Below are 23,347 nucleotides of genomic sequence, written 5' to 3'. Positions count from 1 at the left end.
TGTTATTTGAGAGCCTAAAAATGTCTGGAGATGACTGTGGTGATGATAGTTGCCAAAGAATATAAATAAACATAAGGCTATATATACTTAAAAATGATAAATTTTGCTAAGTATATCTTTCTAGATTAAAAAATTAATTCACTTTTTTTATTTGGTGGTACTGGGGTTCCTGGAAGCCCTTCTACCTCTGGGGTACATCTCCAGACCTATTTTTTTATATTTTTATTTGGAAACAGGGTCTCTTAAGCAAGCGAGGCTGGCTTCGAACCTGCGTGATCCTCCTGTCTCTGCCTCCCAAGCGCGGGGATTACAGGCGTGCGCCACCACGCCCGGCTACTAATGCACTTTTAAAACATCAAGTACTGACTAAATGTCCACGCTAGATTTTGTGTAATTAATTTTTGATGTTCAACTACTTGTTCTAAAAATTAAATGCCAAAACTTATATATTACAGAAACAAACGTTCAGTGCTAGGTACATCTTAACAAAGGCAGAATTTTATATAAGATATCCATCTATTAAGCATACACAGTTTTTTTTTTGTTGGTGATGGTGGTGGGGTTTTTTTTTTTGTGTGTGTGTGTGTGGTACTGGGGTACTGTAGCCCTTCTACCTCCGGCTACACTCCCAGACCTATTTTTTTTACTTTTTTATTTGGAAACAGGGTCTCTTAAGCCAGCACGGCTGGCTTCGAACCTGCGCGATCCTCCTGTCTCTGCCTCCCAAGCGTGGGGATTACAAGCATGTGCCACTACGCCCGGCTTTATACAGTTTTTTGGTTTGTGTTCAACTTATCCATTTTTAATTTTATTTTTCTGGGGATTTGAATATGGAAATGGTTTTTATAGAAAAATGGCATTTTGGAAATCTTATTTGCATAGTGCCATCTTAGTCAAGAACTTTGTTGAATCCTAAATCAAAAACACATTTATTGTAGATTTACAAGCTGGACCGTGTGTAGTGGCGCACACTCTAACTGCAGTACTCATGAGGCTGAGACAGGAGGATCGCGGGTTCACAGGCCACCCTTAGCTACCTCATGAGGCCCTGCAACTTAGTGAGTCCCTGATTCAAAATAAAGATTAAAAAAATAGGGCTGGGGTATAGGTCAGAGGTAGAATGCCCCTGGGTTCCATAAAAAAAGAAAGATTTAAAAGCTATATTTTTTTAACAGCTTTGTTTTAGTTTGTTTGTTTCTTTGTTGTTGTTTGCAGGTCTGGGGATGGAACCCAGGGGCATTTGACCTCCGAGCTACACCCCCTGCCCTATTTTTTATTCTTTATTTTGAAACCGGGTCTCACTGAGTTGCAGAGGGCCTCACTAAGTAGCTGAGGCTGTCCACGAACCGCGCTCCTCTGGTCTCAGCCTCCCGAATGCTGGGATTACAAGCGTGCGCCACCACGCCCAGCTCAGCTTTGTTTTTTAAATATCTAGTTTCTATCCCTCAAAACTACATAAAGAAATTCTAATTAAAATGAGCTGACCAGAGAATGCTGATTGGGCCTCAGCGAGCGGCTGTGGTCGGAGGAGCCAGTGCAGAACCTGCGTGCTACAAAACCAACCGGCTCACATGTTTGTTCTTTTGTTTGTTCTTTCCCCTGCTGGAGAACTTTCTTATAGCAATTTCTAGTAAAAGTTAGCCTTTAAGATTCAAAGGACCTTCTTTTGAGTACTTAAAGCATAAATAACCATCATAAAACAGCTTTAGGCCGTGCAGCGTGTGTTATAATGAAAGTTAATGATCATGCAGTCAGTCATGAGACCTACAGCCTCTGGTAGGAAGTGCAAGGGGGTCCAGGGAGGCCGAGTGAAGGCTGCAGAGGCTTTGTTTGTTTGTTTCTATAGGGAAATAATTCTGAATCATTTTTTAATTAAAATTTCATGGTATATGAGGTGAACAAGCTCAGGTCTTGGTAGCAGTGTAAACTTATTAACTTAATACTCTTTAAGATTTTAACACATTGCTCAATTTACTGTGCAACAAAGTAAATACCTTATAGAAGGCCTGGGTGCTCTCAGTCCTTTTTGGAAGTGTATAGAACTACTAGTATGCAGATGCTCTGGTTGACGTCAGCAGTAGGACCCTGGCACCTGGATGTGATCTGAGTGAAGTTACGGGGTCTTGTTCTGTTTGGGTTCTGGGTCCTTCAAAGACATCCAAAAGGCTACAGTACTATGTAAAGTTGAGCTGTCTCTCTCTTTTAACTAAAGTTTATCTTCAGATTAGAGTTAATATCACTGTATTTCAGTTGAGTTATTATATTATTCTGGAGTCTAGTTTTGTGGGTAGCAGAGTCACACTGAAATACCAAAAGAGCTAATAAGATGAGAATATCAATATCAAGGCTAAAGTCAGGCGTGGCCTAGAAACACAGGCAACACATTTTATAGCCATTACAATGGATACCATATTCATACATCCGAATTATTTTTCAGATTGTGAAAATACTCTTAATCACTCTTAAAGTTTATCATTCCTGTCATATGAGTTGGTGGGGGCTGAGCTGATTAAATTAGCTTGCCAAGAGAGAATTATCTGCAAGGAAATGTATCTAGTTCACAGTGCAAACGTTGGTTCCATTTCATACACCAGTTATATAATAGCTAGGGAACATTTTCCCCTTCTGTGAGAATTGACCCTGAGACAAGTATCCTCATTTCCAAAAATATGCAAGGTGAAAGAAAAACAAATCCCATCAAACCAGATCCCATAAAGAAGGGATCAGTGAGAACATCTCTTTCATCTGGTGATGACCTTCAGTTTATCAGAGGTTTGTCCAGCAGCTAGGTAGCTCGGGTGCTTGGGGGCAGGAATCTGCCTGGAACGTGGGGTTCCGTCTCAGATGACACCTTTCCTTTCGTTTATTTGAAATAAAATTGAGTACAGTTGCCTTCACAAAGTAAAGTCACTTACATCGTCAGCATTTATTGATTACCCACAAGCTGAAACCAGCGGTCAGCACCCCCAGAGGGCAGGCACGCGGCCAGCTGCACGCTCGCAGCCTCGGCTGGGCTTGGGACTGGCCTCGCCCTGAAGCCTGGGGGGCGGCCATTCATCACTTACACAGATATTTACTGAGTGACTGCACCAAGCTTCATATTTCTTGTTCCTAGTAACCCTCTGAGTTTTTAGGGCATTTAATTTAAGGAGGGGAAATACGGTTTGCTATTTTAAAACCCAAATATTTCAGCAAGAGAACTGATTTTGATGGTTAGAATAATGCTTTTGAGAGTTTTATGGGGAAGTGAAAGTTTAAAAAATGAAGATATTTTGCCTTAAGATAAAATTGGTAATAAGTCTGCAATAATAATCAATATATAACATTCAGCTGAATCTGTTTCCAGTAAATGGGTGCTTAAAATATATTTAAGCCAAGCGTGGTGGCGCACATTTATAATCCCTGCTCTTGGGAGGCGGAGACAGGAGGATCACGCAGGTTCGAAGCCAGCCACGCTGGCTTAAGAGACCCTGTTTCCAATTAAAAAAAGTATAAAAAATAGGTCTGGGAGTGTAGCCCGGAGGTAGAAGGGCTTCCAGGAACCCCAGTACCACCAAATATATATATATATATATATATTTAAAGTAGATTGCTAGTAAGAATTGATAACGCCTAGCAAAGCCATTTGTAGCTTCCTGTGTCCATCTATGACTTCACAGTGAGGTTTAGCAGCTGCTGGTTTGGACCCAGGGAACAAAGTGGCTTCTCATTTTAAGTCAGACTGCTGTCAGTGGGACAAGCCAGCCTTGCCAGGATGTACTGTGGGCTCTCAGCTCCTCTCCTGTTGCAAGAGGTGGGAGGGGCATGAGTGTGCGGCCAGCTTTGGAGAGAGGAGTGCAATTTGTATGGCACATGTAAGCACTCAAGAGTAGAGTGGGTCCCCACAAAGAGATGCTGCCCGTGTGGGAATATGGCATGGTAGAGAAGATCCATTGGGCTCTTTAGCAAAGACTAAATACCATGACAGATGAGCTGGGGTTAGTATGACCTCTGTAGCAAAAAAAAAAAAAAAACTTCATAAATGCCATGTATTGTTTTGATGGGTTTTATGATCTTGGACTTTTTTCCTGCCAAAAAAAGGGGGTGGTTCTAACTGTATTTCTGAGAAACACTACAGTTTAGTCCTCCCGCCTTATTTAGCTTTAGCTGTTCACTGCCACAGGAGCAAAGACTCCATGATCGGCTCCACTGAGATAAAGCATCTTGTCCCACATCTGGGCTCAAACACAAGAGTAGACTTCCCCTTTGTTTCTTTCATTGTGGACCTTAAAAATAATAATCGACATGTCATTCCCTTTTAACTCTGGCTTTTCTATTTTTGCCATCATTGATTTCTCAGGCTAGTTCCTTTTCTGCTTTTTCTACCAGTTTACTTCAGTGTCCCCAGCAGTTCCTGAATTCTTGAAAACTCCTCCACCTTCGGACCAGCCAGCCACAAGATCCACAGCTCTCCTCCCCACAAACACTGTGTCCTCTGCGAAGCCTGGCCCGGCGCTGGTGAAGGTGGGTACCCTGGCGTACTGCACTGCGCGGCTTTCCTAGAGACTGTCTGAAGCCTCTAGCCCCAAGCCTTGGAAACTAAACTATGGGGGACTTGCTAGAGTGGGGCCTTCGCGTTTAAAAGCTGCCGTCAGCGCATGACCATTCTGTAATCACAGAATTTGGCCTGTGTACGACTGCTGCGGCTGTGTGGCAAGGTTAGAACCCTCTTCTCAGCAGTTTCCAGTTCCCCTACCACTCGGGCCAATGAGAAGAAACAAGGATACACAGAGTAGGATGGAGTTGCTTTAGCACAGCATTTGAGACTCACAAATAGACTGGCCTCAGCAGCAGCAGTTTGTGAATTTATGCACAAAGCCTGCCTTCAGCTACCGCATGACAGGGTAAAGGTTTTAGAGAAGCAGTTACGTTTTTTGCATTTAGCAGATTTGGTCAAATGAAGCTTGGTTTGTTCTCAGAAGCTTCAGATTTGTGGTTCTGTTTTATATATTAAAATTGATTAAAATAATTCAGTTAGCCGGGCGTGGTGGCACACGCTTGTAATCCCCACGCTTGTGAGTGGGAGACAGGAGGGTCGCTCAGGTTGAAAGCCAACTGGCTGGCTTAAGAGACTGCGTTTCCAAATAAAAATATAAAATAGGTCTGAGAGTGTAGCCCGGAGGTAGAAGGGTTCCATCCCCAGTACCACCAAAAAAAAAAAAAAAAAAAAAAAAAATCAGTTAGAGCCAGGCTCGGTGGCACACTCTTGTAATCTTAGCATTCAGGAGACTGAGACCGGAAGATTGTGGTTTGCAGACAGCCTCAGCTACTTAGTGAGACCTTCCACAACTTAGTGAGACCCTGTTTCAGAAAATAATAAGCCAGGCGTGGTGGCGCACACTTGTAATCCCAGCATTTGGGAGGCTGAGACTGGAGGATCGCGGTTTGCGGACAGCCTCAAGTACTTAGTGAGGCCCTTTGCAACTCAGTGAGACCCGGTTTCAAAATAAAGAATAAAAAATAGGGCAGGGGGTGTAGCTCAGGGGTCGAATGCCCCTGGGTTCCATCCCCAGACCTTCAAAAAAAAAGAATAAAAAATAGGGCTGGGGATGTAGCTCGGAGGTAGAATGCCCCAGGCTTCCATCCCCAGAACCACACAAAAAATAATAATAATAAAATAATTCAGTTAGAATAAATCCTAAAGAAGTAGAAAAAATTTCACAGTACCTTTTTGAAGTTCTAAATGAAGTGGATGGGGAAAGTAAACTGATGGGGATAGTAAACTGCTAGCCAAAGCTAGCAGAATGCATATCTCAAACCTTTAAAACCAAAAAGAGGATGCTGGAGAGTTAGCCAGCCTCTCACCACTGCCCAAAAGAGGAGCCAAGGCCACAGGAGGTGAGAGGCGGCAGGGCGCTGAGGGCCCTCCTCAGCTCCAGCTCGTCCTGCACCCTTGCCTGCCACGGCGCCTTCTGAGGCAAGAGGGGCTTCCGATAGAGTGCTGCAGACCCCTCTTCTCTTGCCCCACCGGAGCTGTGCTCCTCGACCTTGGAGGGAAAGCTTGGTGTCAGGGTGACAGTGTTTGTGGCGTTAGGACGTGTGTGAGCACCTTGGCCATCTTCTATTGCTCAGGACTAGCCCCAGAAACTCCAGAAAGTGGCGAGTACAGCCATGCCTGTAAAATCAGCTCTTACCTCCTCCCCTGTAGCTCAGCTGGAAGGAGAGGCCAAGGAGGCGGCTGTGAGCCAGTGGGGAGACCCAGGAGGGGGTGCCGACTGCGGAGCCGAAGCCATCCTGTGTGGCAAGGGGAGATGCTGGCCTGAGGCGGCAGCCAGCAAGAAGGCAGGCCCCTCCGGGGTCAGGAGCATGGCACTGGGAGTGTAGACACTCTGGGCCGACTGCTTGCTTCCTCCCTGTTGGGAAACGAGGTCACAGCTGATGCTGAGCATAAGGAGGAGGTACTAAAGTTTTGAGGAGAGAAAAAAAAGATAGGAGCTAGTATTCTTGAAGAGTTAGAAAATAACTGGCCTAGAAAAATGTCGCCAGGTGGTCAGGTGGCACTGACAAGCCATTGGTGCCATGAATTTAAAGTGAGATGTGTCCGCAGTGTCGTGTTCCCCCCGTCGCACGCCCCTGTGTGAGTAGAAGCATGAGTAGACCTGCGGCCTTCAACGGGGCAGTCTGCCACCCTACGGGGGACAGTAGGCATGTCTGGAGATGTTTCCGCTGTACCGTGTGGGGGAGGGGTGGCTACTGGCATCTACAGGAAAGAGGCCAGGGAGACGGCTACACATCCTACAGCGCACAGCTCAGCCCCGCAGCATGGACTGCTAGATCAAGATGTCACCCAGCCACACGAGGAACCCTAGTACACACCAAGGACTGGGTTAGTTTGCAGGGGAATATGATAAAGGGTGGGTGAGGTGTGTGAGTGGACCAGGGGTGTGCGGGGCCAGTGGGGCTGTGAGGAACAGTGGGAAGGTGCTGGGAGAACGGACTGTGGGTCTCAGTGGCCACAGGCAAGTGTCGTAGACGGCATCCTGCGTGGAGTGCGTTTGCAAACCAGGTGGCCATTGGATTCGGATGCTGGGAAATGAGACGGTGCATTCGAGTAATGATGAGATCCGCGTTATAACCACAGCAACGAGTGGCTGAAGAGAAGACGAGAGGTACAGAGGAAATTAAGTCAGGGAACTAAGACCAAAACGTGGGAAGGATTATGTGTGCAGGTGCTAAAATCCCTGTGAACTCTGACAAGTGTTGGACAACGAAGGATAGGCAGGTCACAAGACTCAGTAAACGGCTAAAAGACCACCAGGCCCTGTGGTCAGGTCCAGGGGGTGGGAGAGCCATCAGGATAAATCTTCTCCATACACAGTTACTTTGTACAGATCCTTACTCCACAAATGCTCAAAAGCATTTACTACTGGTTAGTTGGATTGTGTTATTTTGTTATTCCAATGATCTACTAGTAAATGTGTCACAACTTTGCTGAGGTCAGAGGGCAGACTGTAGCTGTTGCCAGTTCCCACGGTGTAAATATTCCCACAAGGCAGTCTCCAGCTACAGTGTGACGTTGCTGAATGCGCTCGGGAAAAGACGTAGACACTCGCTGTCTGCATCCGCCAGAGCCGTAAACTGCTTTGTGAGATAGCCATAAAAACCATGGTGCAAAACCGTCTCTTCTGACAGGGGAAAGTTCGCGATAGATCAAGGGAAGAAGGAGAAAAGCATGTTTCTAGTAAGCATACACATACCACAGTTATGTTAAATATTAGCCTGCACAAGGAAAGAATGTACAGAAGACCATTTGTAATGGCTGCTTACTAATTCTTTGGATATGAACAACATACGTAACATGATCATATCAGTAGCTACATGTAATTTAGTGTCTCCCCACAGTCTATTAATTTTTGTTATCTAAAGTATCTTAGAAATAACTTTCTATTGGGGGGGAGTGCTATTTTACTTTTCAGATGAAATTATGAGTTCTGAAAAGTAAAAAATTATTTGATAACATAACTTAAGAAGAAAATAACTCAGAAAAAAAGCTGTCCGGCTCTTACTTGTAAGATTCAGGCCGCGTGGTAGGTCTCACATCCCGTTTTCACTCACAGTAGTCAGTGGCTGAGGAGCAAGTCGAGACTTGCAGAGCAATCAAGTAAAGGGACTCAGATCAGAACGTGGAGGGGACTGTGTGCAAGTGCTAAAATCACTGTGAACGCTGACAAGTACTGGACACAGTGAAAATGTCATACATTTGAAATTGTGTATTACTAAATATTTTAAATTTTGTGTTATTTTCCATAGATAATTTCATATTCTGCTTCACTCATTAGAAGCATTTTTCTGTTTATATATTCTCCATAGTTAAGGTTTTTTTGTTTGTTTTTGTTTTTGTTTTTGTTTTTGTTTTTTGGTGGTACTGGGGTTCCTGGAAACCCTTCTACCTCTGGGCTACACTTCCAGACCTATTTTATACTTTTTTATTTTTGGAAACAGAGTCTCTTAAGCCAGTGCGCTGGCTTCGAACCTGCATGATCCTCCTGTCTCCGCCTCCCAAGCGCAGGGATTACAAGCGTGCGCCACCACGCCCGGCAAGTATTTTATGATTATATGGAAAGATACTTAATCTTTTCCCTATTGTATGTTTCATGTACAACCTGTTTTTCTCTAGGAGACAATATATGCGAGTACTTAGCAATGTGTTCACAGGAGACCCAAAGCAAACGTTTGTTGAACTTGAATAGATATTGCTGAGCTGCATATCTTGCCCGTACTCCAAAGGAACAGTGCATCAGTAGAAAATCTTGGTCAAGTCAGTTTGCAAATATTTTCCTGACTCTTGAAATATACTTAGCATGTTGCTTCTCAAAGTTACACTAGGTTCTGAGGCACACTGGGTTTTAGTCATTGAGGCACAAAGTAGAATCAGCTTCATGGGGTGACATCTCTTAAGTTTTTCTTCTTTTTCTCCCACTCAAAAAATAGCAAAGCCATCCCAAGAATCCGAATGACAAACATCGTAGCAAAAAGTGCAAAGATCCCAAACCTCGGGTAAAGAAGTTAAAGTACCACCAATACATTCCTCCTGACCAGAAAGGTGAGAAGAACGAGCCGCAGATGGACTCCAACTACGCCCGCCTGCTCCAGCAGCAGCAGCTGTTCCTGCAGCTGCAGATCCTGAGCCAGCAGCAGCAGCACTACAGCTACCAGGCCATCCTGCCTGCGCCGATCAAGTACGGGAGGGGTGGACGCTCGCTCGCGCTTGCGCTGTGTGTTTCCTGAGGACCCTGAGTTGCTGCAGGCGGATGTGTGACTTACCTGTGCTCAGCGATGACGTTCATGTTGTGTTAGCGAAGCTCCCCATAATATCTGAAGTCACACAGCAAAAGTAGCCTGCTTCCTGTCCAGCCATTGCCCTCCAGAAAAGGTTCTGAGTGTTTACAAGTTAGAAATGCCTTTTCAGCCCAGCGTGGTGGTGCACACTTGTAATCCCAGTACTTGGGAGGCTGAGACAGGTGGATCGCAGGTTTCCCGCCGACCTCAACTACTCAGTGAGGCCCTCCATAACTTAGACCCTGTTTCAAAATAAAGAATAAAAAAATAAGGCTGGGGGTTTAGCTTGGAGATAGAATGCCCCTGGGCTCAATCTCTAGTACCAAAAAAAGATATCTTTCACCAGGCATGGTAGTGCACGCTTGTAATCCCCACGCTTGAGAGACAGAGACAGGACGATTGTGCAAGTTTGAAGCCAGCCTCTCTGGCTTAAGAGATCCTGTTTCCAAACTAAAAAAAAAAAACAACATAAAATAGGTGTCTGGGAGTATAGCCTGGAGGTAGAAGGGTTTCCAGGAACCCCAGTACTACCAAAAAAAAAAAAAAAAAAAAAAAAAAAAAAATATATATATATATATATATATATATATATATATATATATACACACAAAAAAGTTATCTTTTCATTCAGGAAAGATTTGCCCTTTGTATACTTAAAAGAGAAAACAGCATGAAAAGCTAAATGGCTACCAAGGACAGAGACAAGCCTAAAAGTGGGAATGGTCAGGGAAGTTTTGGGGAACTAGAAGGGTAAGAGTGTTTATATTGGATGACGAGAAGAATGCCTGAGTGGAGAATGTGATTTCTTTTTTTTTTTTTTTTTTTTTTTTGTGGTACTGGGGGTGGAACCCAGAGGCTTTCTACCTCCGGGCTATACTCCCAGACCTTTTTTATATTTTTTATTTGGAAACAGGGTCTCACTAAGTAGCTGAGCCTGGCTTCAAACCCGTGCGATCCTCCTGTCTCAGCCTCCCAAGCGCGGGGATTACAAGCGTGCACCACCACGCCCGGCAGAGAATGTGATTTCTTAAAGTGGATTGTCTTGAGTTGAGACAGTGCATGCAGACACATGAAGTTGGGCAGGGTTGTGGTAGATAGTGGTGATGAGGCAAAACCGGACTGCGGGAGCAGGTGGACAGTGGCAGTGAGGAGAGCCTGGGACAGGCGACAGGACCTGAGGCCCTGATGTCGCTGGAAAGCACGTAGCCCGTGGCTCAGAGTCGGGAGACCCAGGCGCCGGCAGCTGTGGAGGAGGGAGATGGGCCGGAGCGAAGAAACGCCTCCAACGCTGAATGCAGAGCAAGACACCACAGCTAGTTTTAGCTGTGTAAAAGAATTTCTAGCTATCCATTCCCACTATGCTTTTTCTGCGACTCACATGTAAATATACAATGATCCGTTCCTTCACTTTCCCAGAGAAAGTTAATACCAGCATTCAACTCCAGAGTAGGCACTCCAGAAAAAATGCAAAACTTTAAGGAAAAACTACTCTGTGTGATCAAGCCATTCAGTTTATGACCACATGATCCATAAGAACTAGTCTGTTTCCTATGTGTAGGTCAAGCTGTCCTCTATAGGTAGCCCCGTTTTTAGAAGCCTTTAAAAAGAAATAAAAATCCACCAACAATCTTCTCTGAAGAAGTATGCCCTCCCATGTGAATGATTATCAATTCATATGTTTTTCTTTTTCTTTTTGTGTGGTGGTACTGGGGATGGGACCCAGGGGCCTTCTGCCTCCGGGCTACACGCCCAGGCCTATTTTATAGTTTTTATTTGGAAACAGGGTCTCTTAAGCCAGCTGAAGCTGGCTTCGAACCTGCGCGATCCTCCTGTCTCAGCCTCCCAAGCGCAGGGATTATAAGTGTGCGCCACCACGCCCGGCCATTATTTTTTTCTTTTAACACATAAATACATTGAGGAAGATTGAACCCATTAGTAATCCAGGCCTTATTGTGACGTTTTTACCTAAACTATAAAGAAATGGAAAATTAAGAGAGAAATAATCTTGCAGCATGTTGTTATTCTAAGGGCAAGCAGGCTTGAGGGAGCTGTTGATACTGGGAGGGAACAGGAAGGCCACAGCCAGCACAGTGCCCAAGACAACTCCTGCTGCTTTCCCGCCCTGGCCAGGACCTGGGCCAGCACCCCGCACTGCCGCCCTCACCACTGGGCACCAGTGATAACAACAGTGGCAGCCGCAGCTCACGTTTATTTACAGTTTGCGATGCACCAACCCTTTGCCTCAGCATCACCCTCACACTTGGCCTAGGAGGATGTGGTATTACTGAACTCATTCCCAATGAGGAAATTGTTACCCTGAAAATCCCAGGAAAGGATTTGTTTTGTGATACCTGTCTGTGAAACAGTCTTTTCCATAATGAAAGGCGCTGGCCATGTGGGCCAGGCTTGTAGATGGGAAGATGTGTTGGAGTAGAGGTGCCCTGAGGCTTCCGCTCCCTGTCCTCCTCAGACACTCCCCACCTGCGGTGCTCAAGCCACTGGGAACGCTTATTTTGTGGATTGTTTCATAACACAGACTGAACACAAGTTCTATCTAGTTTCCAGATCCTAAAATTGAGGCTTTGTTTCCTAGACATTGTTTATCTTTACCAAAATTCCCAGAAAAGACCTGACACCTTCCAGTGCTCACAGTGGTGGAAATTCACCTGTGTCGCGTAGCCCGGGCACCATGGAAGCCGTAAGAGGCTGGGCATTGTGAAGTTGGCTAGTTTTTTGTTGTTGTTTTTGTGATGTGCTGCGAGTGCAAAGACAGAACAACAGGCAAGTGGGAGCAGCAGAGAACCCAGACACAGACGTCCACACGCACAGGCCCTTGAGTTTTCAAAGGGTGACACCAAGATCATTCTTAGTCTTTTGCATTTCCACAAAAAGCTTAATCCTCTTCTTTTTTTTTCTTTTTTTTTTTTTCATTACTGGGGGGATTGAACCTCAGGGCATTCTGCCTCCAATCTACACCCCCAGGCCCATTCTTTATTCTTTATTTGGAAAGAAAGTCTCATTGAGTAGCAGAGGGCCTCACTACGTAGCTGAGGCTGGCTGCGAACCTGTGACCCTCCTGTCTCAGCCTCCCAAGTACTGGGATTACAAGTGTGTGCCACCATGCCCAGCTTACAGTCATCTTCTGAATCTCCATCAAACAAGTAAACAAAACCTGCAGAGATTTTATTAGGATCTAGTCTAGTTGGCATCTGAACAATATTAAATTTTCAATTGGATGACTATGTCCTTTGTCTCTTCATAAGTTAACAAACCATTAGTAGAAGCAATATCAAACCTCTAAGTTATCTTATTATAAACTTTCTTTTTCATTTGAAGGAATGACAAAAACAACAACAGTGGAACTTCATCTTTGAACAATACCACAGCCAATACACCAAGACAGAATACATGTGTGCCTGCGAGGAAGCCAGGACCCCTGCCTTCCAGCCTGGATGACCTAAAGGTAAGAATTCAAGTAAAGCATATTCACGCATAAGTAACAAAATTGCCAGCAAATGGCCAACCTTGTCTGTCAACCATGGGTAGTTTTCAGTAGTCGTTCGACTTCAGGAACAATATACTAACCTTTGTAGAGGTACTTTCTTTTTACTTCATTAAGTCTTTTCCAAGATAGCCAACAATGACTCATTTACTGAGCATGTTCCTTATGCTGGCATCATAGAGAGAAGCATGTCATATAATTTTATCACAGTGTATTATAGTTCTATTTTATTAATATTGTTTTCAATATCTCATTGTACTTAATTGAACTTTATCACTGGTATGTGTGTATAGGAAAAAAAACAGGCTCTCTAGGGTTCAACACCCACAGCAGTCTCAGGCGTCTCTGGAGGGTTTTGGTACTTATCCCCTGTGGATAAGGAGGAATTTTTCAGAAAGTTAAAGAATCAAGAAATCTGACTTTTTTTGCACCTCCAGGTATCAGAACTGAAGACGGAACTGAAGTTGAGGGGTCTGCCAGTGTCAGGCACCAAACCAGACCTCATTGAACGCCTGAAACCCTACCAGGAGGTGAGCAGCAGCGGCCTGGCTGCTGGCAGCATCGTGGCCGTGTCGTCATCAGCCATCGTCACCAGTAACCCAGAAGTCACCGTGGCACTGCCAGTCACAACGCTGCATAACCCCGTGACTAGCTCCGTCTCCACTTTCAAGGCAGAAGCGCCCACGTCTGCCGCACCGACCAGCATCGCCCCCGTTGACAACGTTCATTCCCCTCTGCCAATCTCGCCGTCACCCTCCGAGCAGTCCAGTCTCAGTACCGACGACACAAACATGGCAGACACCTTCACCGAGATCATGAGCATGATGTCCCCCTCGCAGTTCTTGTGCTCCTCTCCCTTGAGAGTGGCGAGCCATGAAGGCAGCCTGAGCCCCACCAGCAGCACTCTGTCGAGCCTGGAACTGGATGCTGCCGAGAAGGACCGCAAGCTCCAGGAGAAGGAAAAGCAGATTGAGGAGCTGAAGAGGAAACTGGAGCAGGAGCAGAAGCTCGTAGAAGTCCTGAAAATGCAGCTTGAGGTCGAGAAGCGGGGGCAGCAGCAGCCACGGCCCCCAGAACCCCAGCCCAGCGCCCCTGCTCACTCTGTCAGCCCGTCAGATCAGAGACACAACAGCTCTGGCTCCTCCATCAAGGACGAGGCCTCGCTCCCCGACTGCTCCAGCCCCCGGCAGCCCTGCTCTGCGGGCCAGCCCGCCTCCACGGGTGGCCAGGCCCTTGTTGCCAAAAAGGCCGTGGTCATCAAGCAGGAGCTCCCTGTGGCCCAGGCAGAACAAACAAGTGTCGTCTCACAGTTCTATGTGAGTTCCCCAGGACAGCCGCCTGCCATTGTCGCCCAGCCCCAGGCTTTGCTGACCACGCAGACTGCCCAGCTGCTGCTCCCAGTGTCCATCCAGGGCTCGAGCGTCACCTCGGTACAGCTCCCAGTAGGCAGCCTCAAACTCCAGGTGGGGAGCGTGTGTTATACCTTTGCCTTACAGCGCACAGGATGAGCTGTCGAGGATGGAGCCGTCCCGGAGCCCCTCCATGTGTGCACCCACAGTCGGAGTCATGGGTGTAGTAAGCGTGTGTGGAGGGCAGTTCAGGATGTGCAGTAGCTAGTGCTTTGGACAGTCAAGGCAAACTCCGTGCCTTTCTGTTTCTCTTTCCTTTAATGAAAATGGCATCATGTGAATAGATGCTTGTAACCCATTACGTCCCATCATCTCAGATACCGTATTTGTCCAATGTTCTACTGATATCATGGCTTATAAATGTAAAAGACATGTATTGTCCCGGTGTCCTATATATAGAACAGTCTTATTATTCTTAATGATACTCAATACCTAAGTAAGGTCTAGACTATGATTCCCAACCTATTTTAATGTACCTGTGTCAGTTTCACTGAAATATTCACAAAATGGAAACCTGGGTTAGCAGATCAGTAGCATTAGCCAGATGTGATGGCACACACTTGTAACCCCAGTACTTGAGAGGCTGAAACAGGAGGATCACAAGTTTGAGGTCAGCCTCAGCAAGTGATGAGACTCTCATTAACCTAGCAAGACCCTGTTTCAAAATAAAAATAAAATAAAATAGGGCTGGGGGTGTAGTTCATAGATAGAATGCCCCTGGATTCAATCTCCAGTACCACACAAAAAAAAACTGACCAGTGGCACTAATTATAATGAGCACCTTTCTACATGCAAGGCACGGCATGTTTAAAGTACATCAGGTATGTTAAAGGGCTAACTTCACTTAGCCTTCCCTTCCTCCAGAAGGTCCAGTGACCGCCCATTTCTTCATGGGGAAACTGAGGCTGGAGCTGTTTGGTAAGTTGCCCAAGACAAAGCTAGTGTGTAGATCCAGCTCCTCTGACTCCAGAGCTTTTCTGACATTTACCTCTTGAATTTAGCTCTTGGAGGCACCGTGAATATGCGGCTATGGAGAACGCAAGCACAGGTTTAGGAGTGAGCCGCCAGAGAGCCTGCTATCCCCTCTCGTGTCTACCTTAGGTTGTGTACTTTTGTGTAGTGCAGTTTTGATGAATTTTTGCCAAATACGGACCAACAGTAAACAAGAAGCCATTTGGGTCGGTACTTTTCAACCTGGATTACCCAAACGCCTGTAATAGCAGAGAGAAATAACCTTGTACCCTTAGGGCGAGGAGCTGTAGCCCAGCGGCCCTGAGCCTGCCAAAAAGTCCCACCTCCCACTCTGTTTTATCTGTAAAGCTGGACATCTAGTCCATAATATAGCTTTTCTTTAAATGGCTTTTCGGTGACGCAGGCCTGTAATCCAATTGCTTGGGAGGCTGAGTCAGGAGGATTACAGGTTCAAAGCCAGCCTCAGCAACTTAGTGAGACTCTTGTTTCAAAAAAGTAAAATTAGGCTTGGGTGGTAGCTCAGAGGTAGAACGCCCCTGGGTTCCATTCCCAATAACACACACATACACACACACACACACACAAACGTGTCCAGAGATTCCATTAGGGCTGATTTTGCAGGAACAAACACTTGTTTTATCCTGGAACTGTGTGTACTCTGCGCACTACTAGCCATCCCCAGAGTACCTGCCGCAGCAAAAGCAGGCGTCTGGACAGTGGGCCTGTAGTCTGTCATTTTCTTATTGCTAAATGCACCTGGCCTATTATGTGTAAAGAGGCTATGCATTCATATTATTTGTTCTCTATTTTTTCAAAAAAAATTTTGTGGTACTGGGGATGGAACTCAGGAGCATTTTACCTCTGAGCTACATCCCCAGCCCTAATTTTTATTCTTTATTTTGAAACAGGGTCTCACTGAGTTGCAAAGGGCTTCACTAAGTAGCTAAGGCTGGCTGTGAACCACAGTCCTCCTGTCTCAGCCTCCCGAATGCTGGGATTACAAGCGTGCACCAACACATCCGGCTTTTCCAAATTTTCCAAATGAAACTTTTAGCCACATAAGAAACGATAAGAGCATGAAAATAACTGGTCTGATGTGTGATGCTGGTTTAGAAAATTAAGGTTCAGTAAGGGAGGTTGTTCCGTGGGCACAAGTTATAGTGCAATAACAGAAGTTCTGGTGTGCTGTTGCACGATATAGTGAACACAGATAGCAGTTTTGTACCATATATTTCAAAAAGCTCCAAGAAAGGATTTTTAATGTGTTTACCATAAAGAAGTAAGAGGGATCCAGGCATGGTAGTGTAAGCCTGTAATCCCAGTACTTGGGAGACTGAGACAGGAGGATCCCAGGTTTAAGACAGGTTTAAGCTTAAGGCTTAGCAACACAGCAAGACCCTCAACAACTTTAGTGAGACCTTGTTTCAAAAAAAAAGGAAAGAAAAAAAATTTTTTGTGGTACTGGGGATGGAACCCAGGGGCTTTCCTACCTCCGGGCTATATTCCCAGACCTATGTTATACTTTATTTGAAAACAGGGTCTCACTAAGTTGCTGAGAGCCTCACTAAGTAGCTGAGGCTGGCTTCGAACCTGTCCAATCCTCCGGTCTCAGACTCCCAAGCTCTGGGATTACAAGCGTGCACCGCCATGCCTGGCAAAAGAAAATTTTTTTAAAGGGCTGGAGATATAACTCAGAGGTAGAATGTCCCTCAGTTCAATCTCCAGTGAGAAGAGAGGGAAAGAGAGAAGGAAGGGAGGGCAGGTAGGCAGGCAGGGGAATGTAGTTCAGTGTGAGAGTGCTTGCTTGGCATATGCAAAGCCCTGGGTTGTAGCCCCGTGCACGCACACACACACACACACACACACACACACACACACACACACACACACACACACACAGTTTGAGAAGATATCTTTAACCTGGTTTCAACATTACACAAAGTATACGTGTATTAAAACATCACATGTGGTACCCCGCTAATATATACAGTTTTTATGTTTCTGTGTATAGGCTTCAAAGTAAATTTTTTATTTAAAAACAATGTTAAGGTTTAGCTTCACCAGAGTAAGTGTGTATCTGTAAACATTGTGTCTCGTTTCATTTTAGTATTTCCAGCTGTCCAGTTAATCCTGTATCTAAACTCTTGGTTCCCACTCTTCTGACGATTACACTGATTGCCTCCTAGGCACCACCACAAGCAGGAATCCAGCCTCAGCCTCAGATAGCAGCTGCTGCACAGATGCCGGCCGCGGCCCTGCCCTCAGGCCTGGCCCCCACCGCACCTCCAAAACAAGATGCCTTCCCGCAGTGTGTGCTCACTCAGCCCCAGCACGTCCGAAAGGTCAGTGGGTACTAACAAGGACACAGCGTTGGTCTCACTGGTGTCTCTTCCCCCTGCACAGCCGCTGACCCAGAAGCATGCCTGGTGGGAAGCCCTGTTTGTCTTTAGCCCTAGGTGAGGTCAGGTGCTGTTCAACCACAGAATACCCAGTTATTTGGGATTGAGAAGGAGCTCTTTAGTACTAAAAGACAGCTTCACTATCCAACCCCCTTTTCAAGTCAAAGTTTCAGAAGTATGTATTGTAATCCTTATATACTGAATTTAATGAATTTTTAAATGAATTTCTTTTCAAATTAAATGTGCTGTGCCCTGGGGAAAGATATTTGAAGATGAAAGAGATACTCCTGACCTTTCTATCTCAAATAAGACTTTTATGCATTTGTGTAAGTTTGCCCTCTGCCGTTGCAGCTCCCTGCCACCTTCTACAGAAACAGTCTCCAGTGCCAGTTTCCTCATCCCTAAAATAAGGGGTGGGTACAGGATTCATAATCCTCTATTTAAGTTTCTACCCAAGACCTTGATCTTAGCCCCTCAGTGTCCTGCATTCATTCCAGCCCACCAAAAAAAGACAGACCTAAGCAAACCGAATTCCCTCTCATCCAGTAGGTGGCGCTATATGCACATCTCCTTGCCAGAAAAATCTGCTGCCTCAGACCTTGAGCTTTATTAGTCCCGGGGTTTTCATCTTCAACATAAAGAACCTGAGTAATCAGGTCCAGCTGTCAGTACACCCACCTTGCGGTTGTCTGAACTGCCTGGGCTAAGACAGCTTGAGAGACAGACAGCAGCGATTGCATTGGCAGGTGTGCTGTGGCCCAGGCGCCCCAGGAAGTGCAGTGAGAAAGGCCCACAGTTTGTTCCCGAGCTCCAGGGAAGCTCAGAAGATCATTTTAATGTCCTTAGTATAAGCTTAATAAGTGTTCACAGTTCAGACAGCTTTCTTTGGCTTAGGAAAGAGAGAGAGAAACAATAAATAGGGTAAATAAGGGTTTATTCACTAAGTCCCAAAATACTAGAATTGGTAAAATATTACTTCTTTTAAGAAGGAAGCAATGATTCCTAACTGTAAGGAAATTCAGCCTTTTCAAGTAAGAGCATATTTATGGAATTTATTCACAGAGATCATACTCTTTGAAGGGACATGTATACATAGAGCTTTCATGCTTAAATATTTGTGTATATTATGATAAAATATAGGAGAGGTTTTTTTTTTTTCAGAATATTAATGGTATAAAGTATATAAGAAGCCAGGCGTGGTGGCGCACGCTTGTCATCCCAGCATTTGGGAGGCTGAGACCGGAGGATCATGGTTCACGGACAGCCTCAGCTACTTAGGCCCTCTGCAAGTCAGTGAGACCCTGTGTCAAAATAAAGAATACAAAATAGGGCAGGGGGTGTAGCTTGGAGGTAGATGCTCCTGGGTTCCAGACCCACAAAAAATAAAGTATATAAGATATTCATATGAATAAACCAAGTTCAGTGAAATGCGGTATGTATCATCAGTGTGTCCATATATTTGTAAAAGGCCCCAAAACTTTGGGCTCTCTTTGGAGCTAAACAAAACATTCTGGAGTTCCACAAGAGGAAAGTCTCACCCCTCCTGATAGGGCAGAAAACAGCTTCTCAGAAGGGGCGGGTTTTGCAGACAAAAGCCGTGAGGGTCTGGGTGAGGGCAGAGCAGAGGCCTGACCCCAGAGGCACCACCAGGGCGAGCACAGAGGGGTGCGTAGGCTCACTCTCCTGTCACAGAACTCGAGAATTGCCATCCGCAGAGGCTGGGCGAGGAGGAAAGGAGAGAGCTGGTTTGAGACATATTAAATGTGAGGCGTCTAGGAAGCTGACGTAGATGGGCTTTGGGGCCTGGGAGAAGTAGAGATGGGTATGCGGGTGAGTATCACATCCTGAGCTGGGGCCATCCCCGTGAGGAATGTAAGGAACACGGTTGTCATCCAAGAGAAGCCATTTGCACACCTGGCTCCCACCGGGCACTGCCTGCACGGCCCCAGAAACGAGCCACTTTCACTCCACAGTGGAGCCGCAGGCAAACCCAGCCCTGAGCCTGCCTCCACGGCACGTCAACCCAAGCCACTTCCACTTAGCTCATGTTGTCTGTGCCGCGTTTGTGCTCTAGTGGCAGAGGTTAGCACTTCCAGGCCAGGCCATGTGGTCCACAAACCTTCAACTCAGTGCTTCGTGGCCCTTTACAGGAGTTTTCTGAGCCCTGTATAAAACATGGTTTTCTTTACTTCCGTAGGAAGAACAGAAAAACAAACTGATGAAGAAATACTTATTCATTTCAGGTTTTCACAAACTCAGCACCAAATACAGTTTCTTCATATCAGAGACAACCTGCCCCTGCAGTCCAGCAGCCCTTTATCAGTAAGATCTCCAACAGCGTTCTTCAATCCAGAAACACTCCACTTCCATCCCTGCAAAATGGCCCTACCGCTCCCAACAAGGTAACACTGGGTGGCCGCAGCCCCTTGGGGCTGGCCGGGCTGCACAGTCAGCCCAGCTGGCTATTGGGATCGGCGAGGTGAAGTTGTTAAAATACAGTGATAGCACCCTGTTAAAAGTGAGGTCAGCTGTCATTGCAGCAAGGGGGAGCCTTCCCACACAGGGTTCTTTCCCACCAGAGCTGTCAGCACCCAGGTACTTCAAGAACTGACTACCAGCTCTATGGTTCGGCTTCTGAGGAGGGTGCCGCAGAGCTGGGTGTGCCCAGGCCGGAGCCAGCCATTGTCAAGAGCTAATCCATGCTTCCTCTTTGTTTGGTACAGCCTAGCTCTCCACCGCCACCCCAGCAGTTTGTCATCCAGCATTCTCTGTTTGGGACTCCAGTCACCAAGACAAAAGACCCTCCCCGTTACGAAGAGGCTATCAAGCAGACACGCAGTGCACAGTCGTCCCTCCCAGAGGTGAGTGGGGATGGGGATGGGCATCACGGCTCACCAGCTTGACAACGCTGCACTGGATTCCTGTCTAAGATCAGGCTGCCTCAGCAGAACCACACAGATTGTGGCCGGAAGTTTTATGTTTTAACTAGCTACTTAAAATCTGAATGTCATATTTAGAGGCTCAAACAGCTTTCCACAGCAAAATAACCTGCAATTATTACTTACTCAGAAACTCAGGGTTTGCCTTAACTTTTCCTTTGACGCAGAGGGATCTGTCGTGTTAGGGAAGATGGATGTGGTGGTGAGCAGGGCACATATTCATTCAGGGCCCTCGGTTTTGTTTGTTTGTTTGTTTTTTGGTGGTACTGGGGTTCCTGGAAACCCTTCTACTTCCGGGCTACACTCCCAGACCTATTTTTACATTTTTATTTGGAAACAGGGTCTCCTAAGCCAGCGCGCGCGGCTGGCTTCGAACCTGCGCCATCCTCCTGTCTCCCAAGCACCGGGGATTACAAGCGTGTGCCACCACACCCGGCCAGGGTCCTCTTTTTTTAGCTACCAGTTGTCAGATCAGCATCAACATACACTCCTCCACCTGGCTCACAGTCAAGGCTGCCCACCCTTAGACCCCCTTGCTCCTGCCTCCTTTCTTCTAGTCCCTACTACCCTCTGCTCCACAGCCGGACCCTGCAAGCGACGCTGCTCTGAGATGGAGCAAGTGTGCGGTGGGTCTGACAGGCAGCCTTACCCTGGGCTTCACCACACCTAGGGCCCATCGGCGGCCACGAGGCCTCAGGCACGGCACTTCCTTGTGTCACAGACACAGCGAGGGGAGCCACCGCTCTCCTGGAGGTGGGAGAAGCTGGAGTTCCTGTGCATGACAGCACATGGCCCACGGCAGGCACTCAACTCTGACGCACTCACTCATTGGCACTCATTGCCCCAGACTCTCTCCTGGTGTCCCTGCCTCTCCAGAGACTTCTCTCAAAACTCAAAACGAAACTTTCAAGAGAGGATGTCAGCCTCACAGATGTGCTCCACGGTGCTGACCACGGCAGCAGCCACAGGATCTGAACTAGACTCTCTTACAGCAGGCAGCAGAAGCAGCGTGGCCGTGCTGGCTTCCCTGACTCCACGTTTCATCGGGCGACCCTGGCCCACAAGGTGACTGCGTGCACTGGGCCCTCTGTACCTGAGGAGCACAGGACTAAGGCCTCAGCACTTTCTCCAAACAAACCAGTCCCTTCCACCGGGCAGGCGCACTCCCATGGTGGCTGCCTGAACCTGCCTGTGGCCTGAGTAACCATCGGTAGGAGCCACGGCACCAGGGCAGTGTGTAGTTGGGCCCCTACAGGAGGATGTGCAGGATGCCGGGGCCACCGTGGACTGCCTCTCTGAGGAAACACAGCTGCCGCCTGCTTCTTAGTATTCACGCAGTGCTGAGGACGCCACTCTTCTACTTGTAAAAGGTTCCCATAGTTCCAGACTCGACAAGGGGCCTGTCTATGAGGGGAAAGCCAGATTTCAGAAATAGGCTCAAACATTTGCGATTAGAGAATTAAAGCAAACAGTGCTTGCCTAGACTGTCCTCTCCCATCGCCCGTTGAGAGGTAACAGATTCTCTTCACAGGGAGCAGGCATGCATTGCCAAGCACGTAACTATAGTTTTTATCAAAATGAACAGGTATCACTCATCCTTCCAAACCTGATTCCCAAGCATCTATGGTACTAGGGGTGGAACCCAGGGGCTTTCTACCTCCAGGCTATACTCCCAGACCTATTTTATATTTTATTTGGAAACAGGGTCTCACTGAGTTGCTGAGAGCCTCACTAAGTAGCTGAGGCTGGCTTTGAACCTGTGCAATCCTCCTGCCTCAGCCTCCCAAGCGTGGGGATTACATGCATGTGCCACCATGCCTGGCTACCTTCTTAATTTATATAAATGACAAAAAAAAGATGAATCTTCCCCTTAGCCTAAGACAGCTGGTTGAAATCTCTGGTATTTATGTATCTCTGGGCTCATGTTTATAGGCAAAGAGCCAAGTTCTCCATCCGTCAGTGGCAATCAAGGGAATACTACTGTAGAACTTCCTTATGTGCCACTGAGCCCCAGTTCCAGGGATGCTGAGGGCTTGGCATTTATTAAATTTATTCACAACTCCAGTTCTACTAGTAGCTAAATAAGGCCCTACTAGTTCAGTCTTCCCACAGATAACAGCTCTCAGTCCGGGTCAAAATACAAAAAGCAGCTACGTGAAGTGGTTGGAGGATGAGTAGAAGCAGTGGTGTCCAGTGGGGGCGCAGCCCAGGGGGCTGGGAGGCACAGGCTCCTGCTCTGGGCTGCCTTCACTCTGGGTCAAGCTGAGTGTCAGGGTGACTCAGGGCATGGTCTGGACACGAAAGGACCGAGTTGAGAGCAGCCAGAGGGAAGGAGCCAGATCAGAGAGCCCACGTTCGTCTGCCCCCATCTCCATGCAGGTGTGGAGCAGACACATGGCGGCTCAGCAGAAGACACAAGTAGAAACTGAGATTGGATGGCTACCCAAAGACACTTCTGAGTTAAAATCCAGCCACATAGCTTGCTGAACCAGACGAAGCTACTCATCTGAGAGTAATTTAGCACCCACACCATTTGTTTATAAAACACCCCGGGTCAGGAAAATGTAACCTGTCCTCAGAGGAAAGAAACAGCAGCTGACATGAAACCAACCCTGAGCTGATCTGTGGACATTTGCAGGCAAGGATTTTAAAGCAGCTACTGTACTCATCTTCAATGATGTAAAACAAAATATGTTCATGAGGAACGAAAAGACGGAGAACCTAAACAGATACAGAAATTGTATTTTTAAAGGGCTAAGTGGAAATTCTAGAACTAAAAAAATAATGCAATGACTGAGAGGAAAAAAC

General features: G+C 46.6%; 1 protein-coding gene across 5 annotated transcripts in view; it reads left to right on the top strand.

Moving 5' to 3' along the window:
• The window catches only part of MRTFB (myocardin related transcription factor B), a gene marked incomplete at both ends in the record, with an annotated part of 185,771 nt that overhangs the window by 155,175 nt on the left and 7,249 nt on the right, over positions 1–23,347 (top strand). For 3 of the 5 annotated variants that reach the window (XM_080704641.1, XM_080704642.1, XM_080704638.1), the window contains 7 exons: positions 4,369–4,503; positions 8,971–9,218; positions 12,655–12,781; positions 13,258–14,283; positions 17,388–17,543; positions 19,844–20,002; positions 20,324–20,461. In XM_080704641.1, the coding sequence (XP_080560767.1) occupies positions 4,369–4,503; positions 8,971–9,218; positions 12,655–12,781; positions 13,258–14,283; positions 17,388–17,543; positions 19,844–20,002; positions 20,324–20,461 (1,989 nt within the window). The remainder of the gene's footprint in view (positions 1–4,368; positions 4,504–8,970; positions 9,219–12,654; positions 12,782–13,257; positions 14,284–17,387; positions 17,544–19,843; positions 20,003–20,323; positions 20,462–23,347) is intronic. The other 2 variants (XM_080704640.1, XM_080704639.1) reach the window with 2 other exon arrangements.

The sequence above is a fragment of the Muscardinus avellanarius genome, assembly GCF_963383645.1.
Source record: "Muscardinus avellanarius genome assembly, chromosome: 10".
NCBI classification, from domain to species: Eukaryota; Metazoa; Chordata; class Mammalia; order Rodentia; family Gliridae; genus Muscardinus; species Muscardinus avellanarius.
The sequence above is the reverse complement of the archived record's forward strand: the minus strand, read 5'-3'. Positions and strand labels throughout refer to the sequence as shown.